Raw genomic sequence first — 17,232 nt, 5'->3', positions numbered from 1 at the left:
AAGTAAATTTAGGGCCACCTGGGTGGCTCAGTCGGTTGGGCGTCCGACTTTGGCTCAGGTCGTGATCTCTGGGTGCTTGAGTTTGAACCCTGCATCAGGCTCTCTGCTGACAGCTGGGAGCCTGGAGCCTGCTTCTGATTCTGTGTCTTCCCCTCTCTCTGCCCCTCCCCCACTCCCACTCCGTCTCTGAAAAATGAATAAACCTCAAAAAAATTTTTTAAAAGAGAAATTTTTAATCAGTACTGTGATTGGAATAAATGTACCTTCCTTGAGCTGCCGCAGAAACTCTCCGTCCCTCCTTTGTTCCTTGGCGCATGCTCATGGCAAAGCCTGAGAAAATAAGCCTGAGAAGCGGAGAGGGGAAGAAGAACCAGGAAGTGAAGTATCTAAGGGTTTGGGACTCCATTATGAGGGAGGGGGGCCCGTCCTTTTTTCCAGGGGTTGTAAACCTGTTAACTGGGCATCACAGCTTTTATTTGGTGTTTCTGAAAGTGAATCATCTCTTGTACTTTTCACACAAGCCACAGTCACTTGGTGTGATGGTTTCCTTATGTGTCTCCCTCATTTGTCTCCTGTGTGGTTTCCTTACTTGTCTCCCTACTTTGATATTCATGTTCCCTCAGTTTCTTCTAGGAGCCACTGAGGTCTTTCTATAAATAATTAGCTCCTGTTGCTCTTAAAATTCAAATTCTTGCCAGGGTCTCAGTGACCTGACCCCTGCCTTCCTTGCCGGCGCAGGCTTCTTCTGGGTTCTAGAACAAAAGTCGTCACACAGCAGGGCCCCTCTGTCCACGCCACTTTTCACCTCATTCTTCAGACGGCTGACTGTTTCTCATATTTCAGGCTTACATATCTTTTTCTCAGACAGGCTTTCTCTGACATTCTGCCTGTTTTCTACTCCTGCATCAGGTTTATTGCCTTCAAAACCTTCATCACAATCTGCAGTTATAGGATTATCCGTTTACTTGCTTCTGCTCTGTATCCTCTCAGACGGTAAACTCTATGAGGGAAGAAATTACGTGCAGCACCCAGCATGTTATCTAGCACTCAAGAGGCACCATCAATAAATATTAGCTGCAAAAATGCGTTTTTCTGAAGTGTTAATGGGAAAATAAGTAACTGAGGAAAATCCCAGCCACCTTCACGCGAGTCAACTTAACTCATGCCACAGCCATATGGGGACGGGGGCAAATTCACAGACACCTTGCAGGACTTTCTCTCCCCCCATTATAGGGTCCTTTCCCCCCCCATTATAGGGTCCACACAGCTGGGGTCACCTAGCTTCCTACTTCTGAACATTGTGGACTTTCTTCTTAACCAGGAAAAAAGGCGCAGGCTAAAATCTGATACCTTCAATCTTTTCAGTTAGCCTTGGCTTCCGAAGGTCACATAGATTTGTATGGACATCGTTGACCAAAAAGAATAGACCCTCCCTCTTCCTAGAGTATTTGAAAGGCTCCCTTAAATGCTGGGCATTCTTATTTTTAGAAGCTTCACCCTTCATTGTATCAAACATATTAAAAGGAATTCATAACCCACAGTTAATACAATACTCTGGCTGTAAAATATTTGGGGCGAGATTTTTATAATTTTTCTCTTGGAATTTTCGGCTATGACTACCTTTTAATTGGTGGCTATTATCTTTTTTAATCAATCATTATATATACTTACAAAATAAATGCTAAGTGACAAATTGCTTGTAAATGCAGTGACATTTTTTACTAAATTGAATAAAATTGACTGTACTGTGTAATGTTTTGTCGACAGTTAACAAAATGCTTACTATTAATGTTGATTTTACAGTTTTCTTTTGAACTCAGTTTTTTTTTTAAGATTTTATTTTTAAGTAATTCTGCACCCAATATGGGGTTCGAACTCACAACCCCAAGATCAAGTGTTGCATATTCTACCAACTGAGCCAGCCGGGTGCCCCTGGATTCATTTTTTTTTTTTTTTTTTAATCTGAACTCAAACTTTTTCTAAAAAAAGAAAAAAAAGAAAGAAAGAAAAAGTCATAGGCCCTAGGCATTGGGGATATGATGTCTAATTGGTAAGATAATCCTACCTCTGTTTTCCTCATATTTGTAGCCTTTCTTTTTCTTAGGGACTCAGTGAACTTCCCCTCCTCCTACATATTGGAAAACAGACTGTTCCAGTACAGATTTAGTTCAACATTCCCAAAATTATACTATCACTATAATAAATAGCAAGGAATAACTTAAAAGGCTGTTCTCTTATAGGAATGAGCTAGCATGTTAAATGCTATTGCTGTGTTATTTATTTAACCAGGAAGGCGGTTGCATTAAAAAACACATTATAAACATAACACAAACGAGTTTTAGAATGTTTAGAAAATCCAGAAATATATTTTTTAACATCATCCATCATCCAAACTGCACTCCTGATATATCACCCTTCACAGTATTGATGTATTTTCTTGTGGTCTTTTCCATGTATACGCACACATAGACACATTTTATAATATTAAAACCATACTTACATACAATTGTGTATCCCATTTTTTTGCACTTAATTTAACCTCTGATTATTTTATGTCATTACATTCTCTGAAAGTACTACTTTTATTGGTCGCATTAGAGCCTGCTATTTAGATCTTTGTAATTCAATTAATTGCTCTCCCAATGGAGGAAATTTCTGTTTCTATTCTAAAGGTTTGCATAACAAAGATATGCCATCAGAGGTTGCCTCCTGTCCTCCACAGAGTTTCCAAGGGGGGGGGGGGGCGGCTGAAGTTCTCACCCTCTGGCTGGGGGACTGGAAGAGAAAGTGAAGCAGGCTGGGACACGTTACCCTCTATGCTGGCTCCTTTATACCCAGTCTTCTCCCAATCCAATCTCCCTAGGTCAGGCCAACAGAAAATCTGCCAACTTAGTGGTGGATTCCTGGAATTACTGCCACTGTCCTGGAAGTCCCAGCCAGCTGCAGAAGCCAGAAAAATCACTATCAATATTTCGCTTGGGTGGACAACCCTACCAGCTGGTGCCGAACCACAGCCAGCCCAGGAGGGGTTTGGACAACCCAGCTAGACCCTCAGAACTCCCAGACGGCAAGCTGGGCTGCCTCATGTCAACCCCGCCACCCCCCCAACACCAAAGGAAGAGTAGTAATTCATACGTCACAATTGAATTCTTGGATCCCATTCATTATGTTTTGTTTGCGTTCAACTGTATGCATTTTAATAATGGTCTTCCAAAGTAATACCATTTTGAATGGCAAGGCTCTGGATGACACTACGTTAGACAGAATGGAATTGTCCCACATCTTGCTCTAATTTCCTTCTAGAGCAATGAAAGGCATAAAAGTTTCCAAACAGCATTACAGAATTCCTCTTCTCAATGAAAAATTCTAATTGGAACTATTCAATTGAGGAAGTATTTTTTTAATTCTTTTATGGAAGGGGGCAATAAAATATAAAAGCATGCACTTATTTCCACCTTCATTTTTGGTGTTGTATACCTTAGTCAACATTACCCTTTCCCCATGCTTTTCTAGCATAGTAAATAGAATTGGTTATGGTAAGAAGACTTGGTTACGGTAAAAGAAAGTAACAGAAATGCCACAGCAACAGGAAGCAGAAACGAGTATCTGCCTTTCAGTCTTCCCGATATTTCCTTCCTTCTTCGTAATGAACTTGGCTGCTGGAGCATTTCTTGCAGCTGTGATGGCCTTGGCATCTGGATGAACAGCCCAAGAGGCCAAATGCAAACCAAGGGGAGAGGCAATCCCCTTTGACCAACATAACCACATGTGTCCTCAGATTGAATTTCCTTGCTCTTCTTTTTCTGGCCATGGCTCTGGTCAAGACCATTGCTAAATGCAAGTGGTTTGGGTGCTTCAACTCTGCCTGACCAGACATAAGCTGCCTGAATTAGGTGCTGAACCAAAGTCATGTGCGTTGATTCCTTATTGCACAAACTCCAAGGAAAATAGTGATCAAATTGCTAAGTTGCTAAATCCACATAGCATCTAACCCTCAGTTTTAAATATTACGCCTAACCTAACCTAATCTCCCAATAAAGTGTTCTAAAGGAACCTGGCACAAACATTTCCTGGGTGTGGAATCTTTATGTGTAAGTTTGTTGTGAGAGACAATTCACTTTTCATTTATCCACCAAAACTTTGCTGTAGGTGTTACCAGAAAGGGAGTCGGTTAGGTTCAAGAATAACAGAATGAGTACCACATGGGTCCTGCCTTCAAGATTGTTTATTGTTTGCCCACAAATCAGGAAATCTCTTAAATCTAGATCTCAGTTGACTGATGTGTATAATTTGAGAACCGGATTCGGTGTTTTCTGTAGTCATTTCTGTGACTCCAGAATTCCCACATCACACACACCCTCTGCAGAATACAAAGTTCATGCAAAAGGGCATTGGCAAACTCATTTAATGACCTATTCGTGAATGGCATTATATTCAATGCCACTCAAAGCAAGTTAAATCACCCAAAATCTTATCCCTTAACAATACTGTATCAGATATTTGAAAGTTACCGAGAGGGTAGATCTGAAATGCTCTCATCACACAGGTGAGCACACACACACACACACACAGCAATTATGTGTGATGGAGATGTTAACTACCCTTATTGTAGTAATCATTGCACCGTATATACACATCAAATCATCAGCTTGTACACCTTAAACTTACCCAATATTCTGTGTCAATTATGACTTAATAAAGCTGGGAAAAAAATTCTTTTAAGGGACACCACCCTCCTCGTTACTATCTAAAAACACACGGATTTTCATCTCTATGCCTATGCTCCCGTCTGCCCCCAACAGGGATGACACCTTGTGCGTGCATCCATAGCTTGCTGCCCTCCCACATGAAACCTCAGATCTGACAGCGCCCTCAGGTAAGGCACTGTCTCACCTTCCTGTCGATTCATTCAAAACTTAGTCATCACTCAAGTCAGTTTTTAGCATTCACAGCCAGCTCATTGGTCTTGCATTAATATACAATTAAGTAGTTGAAATCGCTAGGGAACAGTTTAGGAAGTGCTAAGGTGAACAGATTGATTTCAACCAGGAGGACCATGAAAGAACCGGAAAAGAGATAATATTAGAGCACAAGTGTTTTCAAGGCCAGGACCTGGTAAAGGGGTTTATGTGGACTAATGATGAGAGGCAGTAATCGATGATGATTCTAAGCTTCCAAGCCTGGGTCAATGAACATTTGTTAAACAAATGAACTTCTAGCTGGAGTAACTGATACGCACACCATTTCCAACAGAATAGAAAAATGAAACAACACGTGGGTTGGGGGAAGATGTTGAACTTGGTTTTAGGTACTTCTTTCTTAAAGACGCATTTAAGCTGTAGACTCTTATTTTATTTTATTTTTTTAAGTTTACTTATATATTTTGAGAGGGAGAGAGCAGGAACACACACGGGGGGGAAGGGCAGAGAGAGAGGGGGAGAGAGGATCCCGAGCAGGTTCCGCAGTCAGCACAGAGCCCAGTGCAGGGTTTGAACTCACTAACCAGGAGATGGTGACCTGAGCCGAAATCAAGAGTCGGAGGCTTCACCAACTGAGCCACCCAGGCTCACCTTTTTAAAGGTGCCTGTGGATAACTGATATAGAGATATTCACCCAGGCATTTACTTTTTTGAGGTCAGTGGAGAATATATGGATTACCTACAAGTACTCTACGTTTTATCTAGTATGTATATACATAATGCTGAATAGTTTACAAAGGGCTTTTCACAGCCATTGCCTACTGTTGATTTTGATTCCGATAAACATCCTTTAAAGTACGTAGGGCAGGGGCGCCTGGGTGGCGCAGTCGGTTAAGCGTCCGACTTCAGCCAGGTCACGATCTCGCGGTCTGTGAGTTCGAGCCCCGCTTCAGGCTCTGGGCTGATGGCTCGGAGCCTGGAGCCTGTTTCCGATTCTGTGTCTCCCTCTCTCTCTGCCCCTCCCCCGTTCATGCTCTGTCTCTGTCTCTCTCTCCCAAAAATAAATTAAAAACGTTGAAAAAAAATTAAAAAAAAAAAATAAAGTACATAGGGCAGAACCATAATTACCAGGCCCAGAGTAGTCTCTAAAGTGACATTTGTGTCTGATTATCCCTTTTGTGAACACAAAGAACCTGAAGCTCAGGGAGGTTAACGGATTTGCTCAAACAAGTGGAGGAAATGTGCAACCCTATGTTTCTCACTACACATTTGGGTTGTTTCTTTTAACCACTAAGGGCGATGACAGTTGACGTTGGGAGAGCCGACACCATTTTGGACAAGGGTACGACACAAGAGGGAAAGAACAAAAGGACTCGGGGTAACCTCTATGTTTAAAGGGCAGAGGAAACAAAGAGGAGCAAATGAACGGTGACCCACATAACCTGTCACATGACACGTACTTAAGCTCTTTATAAGGCATAAGGGGCTATCATCCCCGTCTCCTTGACGGAGCGGAACAGATCACCAAGCCCACAGTGGGTAGTCACTGTGGAGTGGAGGAAAAATGACAATCGATAACGGGCTTGCCCAGTGGGCTGAGTCAGGTAAGGATCCACAGAAGAGGAGGATTCGTGGGGAAGGTACGGGGACAGCACTGTTTTTAGCCACACTCGTAATGGCAGCTTTTCCCGAGGTGAGTCAGTCATTCCCAGCGTTCAGGTGTACATGGATAGAGACAACGAACAGGTCTCCGGGAAAGGTGAGTGTCACGGATAAAAGGAAGAATTGTAAAGAACGTCGCGGAGGATTTGAATTGGAAGAAGGTGCAGTTTGGGGCACGATTCTCCAGGCGAAACCAAGTGCTGAGCATGAGGAATCCAGGGCCCTGCCCTGTGTTGGGGGCAGTGGCGGCAGGAAAGGCAGCCAGGGAGGTAGGTGGGGGTCTCCCTCCTGCATGACTCAGAGAGTGTAGCGAGACTCAGGATCGGGGTTCGAAAGGCCTGAGGGTTAACAACTTCATTTCGGTGCCACCCTGGGAGGTGGCCAAGACGTACCCCGGTCCTTTCCCTTGGTGCTAGGGAAGCCCTGGTCTCCATGCAGCATGTCAGGTCTCGCCAGCTCTCCGGACTCCCGGGACCGGTAAGTGGTGGTTCCCCGAGCCTCATCCCTTCGCCTGACTACCGCCTCTGGGGGCTCCTCTCCTCCGACATCCCCACTCCTCTGTCCTCCCCGCCCCCCTTCTCCCTGGGGAGCAGAAAGGGTTGCCCTGCGGGATTCCTCGCGGGGCCAGCGCCGCACGCCCACCCCGCGGGGTCCTCAGCCGGTCGGGGGCGCCCAGCGCGAGTTCGCCTGCACCCCGGGGGCCCGCGGGACCACTGCGGAGCCGGAACGGGAGCGGGAGCCGGAGCTCGAGCGCCAGGCTGTAGCTTAACGGTCCCGCGGCCGCGCCCCGCCTGGCGGCGCCGCAACAGCTGCCCGCCCGCCCCCTGCGTCATGACGCCGACGCCCAACGCGGAAGCCGCTCGCGGCGCGCCTGGTCCAGCCGCGGGCTGAGCGCGGAGCCGCGGCGGGCGCGGGATCCGGGCCGGGGCGCGAGCCGAGCGCAGCCTCCGTCTTCTGCCGGGCCAAGCGCGCAAAGCGGGAGGAAGCGGGCACGGCGCGCCGGGGCCGCCGCCGGGGGGATGCGGCTGCCTCCCCCGGCCGGCGTGTAGAGAGGGCGGGTCCCCGGCCTCGGGAGCGCGGCGGTGGAGGGGACAGAGGCGGCGGCCATGGCGACCCCCGGCAACCTGGGGTCCTCCGTCTTGGCGAGCAAGACCAAGACCAAGAAGAAGCACTTCGTAGCGCAGAAAGTGAAGCTCTTTCGGGCCAGCGATCCGCTGCTCAGCGTCCTGATGTGGGGGGTAAACCACTCGGTAAGGGCTTGGGCTGCGGCGCGCAGTCCCTTTCCTCCTCCTCTTCCTCCTCGCTCCCCTCCTCCTTCTGCTGCAGCTGCTGCGGGGCGGGGAGCCCGAGCGGGGACCCGGCCCTCCGGCTGCTCGCTCTCCAGGGCTGTCCGCCCGCCGCGGCGCCTCGGTGCCCCCATCCCCGCGCCGCGCGCCCGCCTCTCTGGGTTCCCCGGGCGCCACTTGGACCCCCTTTGGACCCAGAGCCGGTTGCGGGACGTAGGGTCCCATCTGCAGTTGAGCCCTGCGGCGGGTACCAGTGTCGTCCCCCGTGCTCCCGTTCGTGCGTCGGCCGGCTGGTCCCCGCAGCCGGGCAACTGGGAAGTTTGTGCAGGGCACGGGTCCTCCTGGGCTGTCAGCCCGGGCGGGGGCTGCTGGGGTCTGAGCCTCGGTGATCGCTCCTTGATGTCGGGGGGCGGCCGGGGCGGTCGGGTCTTCCGCTGGCTTCAGGTGTACCTGTGCGAGGTCAGGAGCGTCCGGAGCCTCCCCGCGGGGGAAGAGGGGTGAGAATACCGGAGATCGGGAGATGTGGGCAGCGGCTTTAGTGCTTAGGTCCTTTTTTTCCTTTAAAGGCGATATTATCGGACGCAGGGAATCTTTTTGGCAAAGAAAAAGCTCGTGTAAATATGGCACTGGGGTTTAGTATCTTCCTCTGCTCCTCTCCCGCATCGCCCTGCCGCTGTGCGGGCTGGAGAGCTGCTTGGCGGGGAGTCTTCCTCTCCACACCTCCTCCCCCACCTCCGGGAGCCAGGCCGAAGTCACCGACTGCGGAAGGGTGGCCTGGGGATGACAGTAGTGGGGGGGGGGGGTGGATCTTGGCTGGGCGGAGGGAAAGCCGTCTCGAGTTGGCCGCACCGGTTTTGGGGGTTTGCTTAAAAAGGCTGGAGGGACAATGCTCCGAAAGGTTAGCTTAACACACAGCCAGAGGCGGTGGAAGATGAGCCGCTGCGGGCTATGCGGACTGCGGTTTGAGGGTCTGAAATAGCCTCCTGCTGATCTTACTGCGAGAAACTCCTGCAGTTTTAATCTCCTTAGGATCAGGAAACATGATCGGAGCTGTTGGCCGAGCCATGAAAGTTTAAGTGAGCTTGTGAATTCTGACCATGACCTTACCCACTGCAGTCAGTTAGCATGTGAGCAAAAGTGTAAGCTTGCTCTCCGTACTTTTGATTTCTGTGGATGTCTGTGTGCCCTTTTGAGCGTAATAGAAATGGCAGAAAACCATGCTGTTTTGTTTTGTTTTGTTTTGTTTTTAAGAGCACTCTCAATTTAATGAAGTTGTTTAAAACGGCTTAGAAGCATGCATTCTATTTATAGTTTTCTTGCCGAGGGCAAGCTGGGGAAAACGTGGAACAGTATCAGGATATATTGTGTTTGCATGAAGTGATTGTGCCTAAGAAAGTTGAGAAATGAGTGTCTGATCCACTGAAGTTCATCTTCACTTCCTGATAACTTCTTTAGCGATTGGGAACGTGAGCTTTTCCAACCGCAAATGTGAATGCACCAAGAACTCTCCTCTTAAGGTTTATCGTAGTAAATAAAATGGAATTTTTCCTGTATGATGCATCTACAATTTAGAGTTATGCCTAATTCTATTAAGCTTTTTAAATTATTTTTTGTTAGTTGCTTTTTTTAAAAAAAAAAATTGCTATTCTGTATTTATTGGTGCTTGTATCTCCTTTGGAGTTCTGGTGTTTGGGTCAGAGAGTGTTTGTGTCTGAGGGTTTAAATGTAGTAAAGGACTGCCAACAATATGCCGCCGAAAAAAGAGTGTGCTTTCTGGGATTTAGTCCGAATTCCATCTTGCTTCACAAAATCTTGCAGTTGTGCATATTTTATTGTAACCACTTATGTTGCTACCTTATATTTATGAATTGCTACATTGGGTTTAGAGTTTCTTGCTAATGGGAAATTTGTAAGCTATCTAAGGCTTACAAAAATGACATATGATTTGTGGATGGTACACTTCGTGTTATTTTCTTTTGCTTTCAGGAAAAGGTAGCAACTCTTAGTCGTCCAGAGGAGTCAAGTTTTATAGTATGTAACGTAACCATGTTATTTCATTCAGCAACTTTGTAGTAGGCACACAGTACCAGACGTTGCGCAAAAGACGGCTAAGAATGCCACTCAGTATTTTTGTCCAAATATCTTTATTTTGAGGGCGTAATCGGCATAAGAATGGTCTGTTTCACAGCCTTCTTTTTCAAAATGTCTATTTTCTTTATTATCTCTGAAAAAAAAAGTGAAGTGTATGTAACTATGAAATCCAAGTACCAAGATGTCATGTATTTCTGGTTGATTTCATTTTAGGTGGCAAAGTCTAATACTAGATAAACGTTTTTATATGAACTTGACCAAATATGACCAAAGTGTACAGTATAAAATGAGAATAAACTTCGTCAGCGTTATTAAGAAGGAGCAAGCATAGTGCTGTATATGAATAGAGACATTTGAGAAAGCAGAGCAGGAAAGGAGTGGATAATTCACATCACAGTCTCTCTCCTACATCTCTTTTTTAATTTATTTTTATTTTTTTGAGATGTTATGTTTAAGTAGTCTCTACACCCAACATGGGGCTCGAACTCACAACCCCAAGATCAAGAGTCACGTACTCTACCAGCCAGGCACCTCTAACATTATTCTCCTACATTTATAACGTGGCCAGATGGGGCACCTGGGTGGCTCAGTCGGTTAAGCGTCCGACTTCAGCTCAGGTCACGATCTCGCGGTCCGTGAGTTCGTGCCCCGCATCGGGCTCTGGGCTGATGGCTCAGAGCCTGGAGCCTGCTTCCGATTCTGTGTCTCCCTCTCTCTCTGCCCCTCCCCCGTTCATGCTCTGTCTCTCTCTGTCTCAAAAATAAATAAAAAATGTTAAAAAAAAAAAAAAAAAAAAATATATATATATATATATATATATATATATATATATATATATATATAAAACGTGGCCAGAATTAATGGGAAAAGATTTGTCATGAATCGAGCAATTTCATGCTTTTATACTTCATCTGAATTTTTCTTAAGGATGTTTAGAAATAACTAACATTTGCAGTACTAAAAAGAAAAATCATGTTTATTTTTATCATGTAGGCATCTTATAAGAGGTTTGGGAACCTTGTACATACTATGGTAAAATGCTCATTGTACAGGTGTTCTAATTCCTTCTCTAATTTTGCTGACTTTGGGCATATAACTAACTAGTTTTGCATCAATGTTTGCATCTGTGAAGTAAGGTGATTGGACTGGATGATTTCTAAGTATTTTTCTAACTTCAAGATTCAAATGTTTTTACAATCTACTTGGTTCAGAGCATTATATCAGGATCCATAGACTAGCAATAGTAACAGTACAGAACTAAAGTTGCGTTACCGTTGTAACCTTGAACATGCAGCTGCATTCAGGGAATTTTCAAGGCCGTGACCAGAGGGAAGGATATCTGGGGTGAGTGGAAGAGAGGTGTGAACTGAGAGTTTGTTGGATTGATTGGAGTTGGACTGCACTGCGGTCTGTTAAGTCAAAGTCTATTTGATTGAAATGTAAAAACTTGAAATTAAGGTGGAAATTTCCAAGTCAATTGTGGTGGTAATTCTCAATGACAAGAGTAAGCCTGACTTTGTGTGGTGAATTTGATACGTTACCGCTTTCTAACTTAAAATACCCAGCAGTGAAGGGATCAGTGCCAATTTTTATTTTAAGTATTTTAAGCAGGGAATATAATTGAATACATAAAGGAAAAGACCACTTCAGAAGGCAGTTTTGTCTTGTTACATTTGGAATTAAACTAAAAATGATCAGGCAGTTAGCTTCTTAAAATTATATTTTAATAGTGCGTGGAACATGTAGAATGATATGAGCCAAGACTTGTTTTAAAGAGAGATACTCTAAAACATTTTTACGAAGAGTGCAATGCGAGCCTTTTGGAAATGAGAATTTAAAAACCTAATTAAGTATCGAAAGGAATTCATCTGTATAGAAGAAACGTAAAGGACATAAACCTTATTTAAAACAAATACAGTATTTAGAAGGAGTCCGTATTAACGCTAAAGTCTTTTTGTTGCAAGCTATAGAAATGTGAATGAGCTTAGCCAGAAACTTTAAAAATTAGGAGGGTTTTGGAGGTCTGTCACAGTGCAAGAAGGGATTGGCCACCAAACCAGGAGAACAGGAATAGGACTGAGTTCAGCCATAACTGGAAGCAGGTGCTTGGGTACTGTTGGGACTTTTCTGTCTGTTTTGGCTTTATTCTTGCTCATAGCTGACTGGTTCCCTCCACAGCACTGGGAACTGATGGTTCCTGAATTTAGCATTTTGTAATTCCCGCCCCCCCCAAAAGGGACTTTCTGTTTCCGATTCAGTTCTAAAAATCCCATGGAGGGATTCTGACCCGTTTGGCGTCCCCCTGGGCTAAACAGTTAGGAAAAGATGGAAGTTCTTGCCTATTGGGACAGTTCCCATAAGAATGGAGAGGGCCTGGGGGCGCCTGGGTGGCTCAGTCGGTTGAGCGTCCGCCTTCGGCTCTGGTGATGATCTCACTGTCTGTGAGTTCGAGTCCCGCGTCCGGTTCCGTGCTGACAGCTCAGAGCCTGGAGCCTGCTTCGGATTCAGATTCTGTGTCTCCCCCTCTCGCTGCCCCTCCCCCGCTCATGCTCTGTCTTTCTCTGTGTCAAAAATAAATTTAAAAAAAAAAGAAGAAGAAGAAGAATGGAGAGGGCCTGGACAGGCAGGATCGGGCAGGGATCTGTCCTAGTGGTAGTTTGGGCCAGTATGTAGTTTTCGGGGTTCAGCATCCATAGCTTCTGTTATATTGTCAGCAAGGTCTGGGACTTGAAATAAGTAAATAGTATATTAGAGAAATAGTGGTGTCTTTGGGGTTCGTGGGTTTATATTTGGGCACGGAAAAAAAAAATGAAAGAAGGAAACCAGGTTTCAAAATGAAACGAGTGACTATGAAATATTGACTGAATAGGATATAATGAGGCGGTTAAATTAAAATAGTGATTAGCTAGACGTTAGCTGAAATGTAGTGAATGGAACCCAAATAACCCTTCATTCAAGAACTAGTCCCACACTGTTTTTATTTCTTCCCTTCATCAGTACAGTTTTTAAGGTATCTATTTATTTATTTTGAGAGAGAGAGTGAGCCGGGGAGGGGCAGAGAGAGAGCAAGAGAGAGAATCCCAAGCAGGCTCCGCACTGTCAGCACATTGCCCGTTGCCGGGTTTCACATCTCACCAACCGAGAACTGACGCTCCGAGAGATGGTGACCCGAGCCGAAATCAAGAGTCAGGTGCTTAACCGACGGAGTCACCCAGGTGCCCCATCTTCTCTTTCCCTTAGAGGAAAGAAGAATGCCAAGCAGACACAACGTTTGTTATTAGGGAAATCGTTTTAAGCCCCCGAAAATTTGGGATTATATCCTGAGAAGAGAATACATTTTCTTCTCCCTTTACCAAATAACTTTTACTGAATTTGAGTGTTCAGAATGATGCCCGTCACAAGACAATGATTTCTCTTTCTCAGCCAGGATCGTCTGCGCTGCCTTTTGAAAGATTTTCAGCAGGAATTGTAATAAAATCCGCCAGAAGTTGACCAGCAAATACAGTCAAACAGAGCAATTAATTCGGCCAACATACCCTTTGAAATGCAAATTTTGGAATTTAAGGGAATTGGTGCAATTGGGCAAAATGGTTTGTGGTCAGACAGATAAGGTTCACATCCTGCCTCCATCAGTTGTGGACTCATTGAACAGATGATTTATCCACTTGGGCCTCGATTTACTCATTCTTAAAATAGAGATGATGCTGATTCTCTCACAGGGTTATTCTGAGGGTTAAGTGAGATAATGTATTGAAAGTCTAGAACTGTAATTAACCCATAATAGGGAGTTATAATTGATACCAAAAAAAAAAAAAAAAAAAAAAGATCAAATTCAGATGCAGTTAGGCTGGTAGCATATTCATAAGCACCAGAGAAGTGATTCTCAAAATTTACCGTGTGTATGAATCACTTGGGAACGCTTTAAACACGCAGATTTCAACTCAGCGGGTCTGGAGTAAGTCCCAAGACTCTGTTTACCGTGCTCTTAGATGATGATGACGCTGCTGGTCCTTGGGCGACACGTTGAACAGCAAGACCGGCGGAAGGAATAGTGCTAAAAATAAAGAGAAATAGTCAGGATTTGACCCCATGGTAGACTTAGAAAAGTTAGGAGAAGGAATTATGTACTAAAAAAGGGTAAAACATTTTCCGGCTGGCTCAGTTGGTAGCTGGAGTGTGTGACTCTTAATCTCAGGGTCGTGAGGTCAAGCCCCATTGGGCATGGAGCCTACTTTTGGCTTGGGCATGGAGCCTACTTTTAAAAAATACACGGGACGCCTGGGTGGCTCAGTCGGTTGAGCGGCCGACTTCGGCTCAGGTCACGATCTCGCGGTCTGTGAGTTCGAGCCCCGCGTCGGGCTCCGGGCTGACAGCTCGGAGCCTGGAGCCTGTTTCCGATTCTGTGTCTCCCTCTCTCTCTGCGCCTCCCCCGTTCATGCTCTGTCTCTCTCTGTCTCAAAAATGAATAAACGTTAAAAAAAAATAAAAAAAATAAAAAATATATTAAAAGGAAGTGTCGAACTGCAGGTGACAGTGAATGGGCATTGTAGTGACAGTGTCCACCGGTGGGGTGTTGGAAGGTGGGATCATGGCTCAGGAGCAAGGTGAGGGCTGGGATGGAGAATGGAGAATTGTCCGTGCCGAGTTGGTGGTGGAAGCCAGGGGGGTAACGTAGGTCTCCGAGGGGAACACATGGCTTTGAGGGAAGGATGGAGGAAGAAACAGGAAGCAAGACATAACCCAGCGGGAAGGCCCGCGTATTAACACTTCAGACATCACGGTGTTCAGGGACGTGCTTTCTGGGACGGTGGCTGATTGGTATGCACACATACGCGCATCTATTTGTGTGGAAGCTGAAAGATTTAAGGAACGAATACACGGAAGGAGAGGCAGCCCGTCTTTGGGGAAGGTTAGAAGTAGAAGGAAGGTGGGAGATACCATTTTATTTAGGGATGCCCAGGTATTTTCCTCAACTCCGTCACTTTCCATTCTCACCTCTGCCGGCCTACCCAGATTTTTACCTTGACTGAAACGTTAAAAATACCTCCTAGCTCATTTTCCCTGTATCTGCTTGTATCCACATTTCCCTTTTTGTGCCACACAGCCCTGTGGCAGTCCGGTGAAGGCTACGTACGGACCCCTTCTTACAGTAATGCTTTTGGGTGAATAAATGAAAATACGGAGGGTACATCCTACCAAGTTCAGGGATCCCCTGAATTCTGTCCGTGGACCACCTGGGAGTTGTGGAGCCCGACTGAGGACTGTTGAAAGAATCAGGTGGGAATGGTGTGGGGTGGGAGATGGGGAGGAGCACGCAGCAGCCAGGAAGAATAACCCATAGTAGGAATGTGCAGAGATGAAATTAATCGCGGCTGGGCACACAGGGCTAGTAGGTGCCGTGATTCAAACCTGTACCCTCAGCAGTGCCTGGGGAGCTCAGCCGGTTGAGTGTCAGACTCTTGATTTTGGCTCAGATCATGGTCTCACAGCCCTGTGTTGGGCTGTGTGCTTGCAGCCCAGAGCCCACTTGGGATTCTCTCTCTCCTCTCGTTCTGCCCCTCCCCCCAAATAAATAAACATTAAAAACAACAACAACAACAAAACACCTGTCCCCTCAGCCATTGACCTCTGCTTGCCTGGGCTACCCTGGGAATTACTCACTTATGTCCTTAGTCTTGTCTTTCCTTTCCTTTCCTTTCCTTTGCTTTGCTTTGCTTTGCTTTGCTTTGCTTTGCTTTGCTTTGCTTTGCTTTCCTTTGCTTTCCTTTGCTTTCCTTTGCTTTCCTTTGCTTTCCTTTGCTTTCCTTTGCTTTCCTTTCCTTTCCTTTCCTTTCCTTTCCTTTCCTTTCCTTAGTCTTAAAAGCTATACTTTGACAGAGATTAGCTGTTGATACGGAGGAAAAGTGTTCAAAGCAGTTTTTTCCTTTGTATATGTATGAATGATTATACATTCATGATATGAATGATATGATATGATATGAATGTATATATTCAAAACACTTAGGAAGAGGGTATATATATATATACATAATATATATACACATATATATACATACATATATATATATATATATATATATATATATATATATATATAATTTATTAATGAGTAATGTTGTAAGGAGTTTGAAAACAGTAACCTACCTAAAAGAGAAGCCTTTACATTCCAAGTAAGTCTTCATGGTTTTTCACCTGTCTGCTGTGGTTAAGAACTCAGGCTCCCGCGCCCCCTGGTTGGCTATGTGACTTTGACAGAGTATTTGAGCTCTCTCTCAGTTCCTTCCTTAGAAAAAGAGGTAGACCTAGTACCTACCACAGAGGTGTGTTGTATGGATCAAATGAGTTGGTGCTTGTAAGATGGCTAGAGAGTTGCTGGTACGTGATAGGCTCCTAATAGATGTTACGAGTCATTAGTATGTCTTAAAAAATATTTTAAGTGGTAGAACATGAGCAGTTTTTAGAGTGCACGTTCAGTTCATTTTTACCCTAACCTCACTCGTAGATAAAAAGTCCTTGTGCATCTCTGAGTTGTAAATTAACCCTTTTAGAATTCTCTTTGTGCCCTTTAATTTCTGTCTCTTTTTTGTTATAATGTTCTTTCTTGTATCTTTAATGCTGCCACCACCCACCAGGTTGTTTGAGGTGTGACAGTTTTCATTCAGATCCATTAGTTGTACATTATGGTCCGCTATTGGTTTGATTTCTTTCTTTCTTTCTTTCTTTCTTTCTTTCTTTCTTTCTTTCTTTCTTTCTTTCTTTCTTTCTTTCTTTCTATGGTCCGCTATTGGTTTGATCTTTCTTTCTTTCTTTCTTTCTTTCTTTCTTTCTTTCTTTCTTTCTTTCTTTCTTTCTTTCCTAATGTAAGAGACACTATGCAAGACTCTTCGGATGCAGAAGGAATGTATTGTGGACCCTGCCTTTGAATTGCTCACAGCTTCAGGGGAAACAGACATATACATAGACGTATGTATAAATAATAGAGTATCAACAATGCTGGGGTGGAGGGAATTACATGGGTGGTCAGAATATAAACCTCATGAAGGAGACATTTGAGTGAAGGGATGAAGGAGGTGAAGGGGTTGGATATGAGGATATCTGGGGGAAGGGCATTTTAGGTAGCAGGAACAGCTTGTGCAAAGGCCCTGAGGCTGGTGCTGGCGGGGCATGTTTAGGAAACCGCAGGGAAGCCTGTGTGGCTGGAGCAGTGTGAGAAAGAGGGAAAGTGATAGGAGATGGGGGCAGGGACTGGAGTATGATTACTTCTGCCCAAGGCT

General features: G+C 45.0%; 1 protein-coding gene across 3 annotated transcripts in view; it reads left to right on the top strand.

Annotated features, from left to right (window-relative positions):
* Window positions 1-7,454: 7,454 nt before the first annotated feature.
* PIP4K2A (phosphatidylinositol-5-phosphate 4-kinase type 2 alpha) overlaps window positions 7,455-17,232 on the top strand; it is a 185,687-nt gene continuing 175,909 nt past the window's right edge. For 2 of the 3 annotated variants that reach the window (XM_042945092.1, XM_042945089.1), the window contains exon 1: window positions 7,455-7,831. In XM_042945092.1, coding sequence (XP_042801026.1) covers window positions 7,688-7,831 — 144 coding nt within the window. In that variant the 5' untranslated portion in view covers window positions 7,455-7,687. The remainder of the gene's footprint in view (window positions 7,832-17,232) is intronic. The other variant, XM_042945088.1, reaches the window with a different exon arrangement.

This window comes from Panthera leo, chromosome B4 (genome assembly GCF_018350215.1).
Source record: "Panthera leo isolate Ple1 chromosome B4, P.leo_Ple1_pat1.1, whole genome shotgun sequence".
In the NCBI taxonomy this organism is placed as follows: Eukaryota; Metazoa; Chordata; class Mammalia; order Carnivora; family Felidae; genus Panthera; species Panthera leo.
Note: the sequence above shows the minus strand (reverse complement) of the source record. Positions and strands in the feature narration are given on the sequence as shown.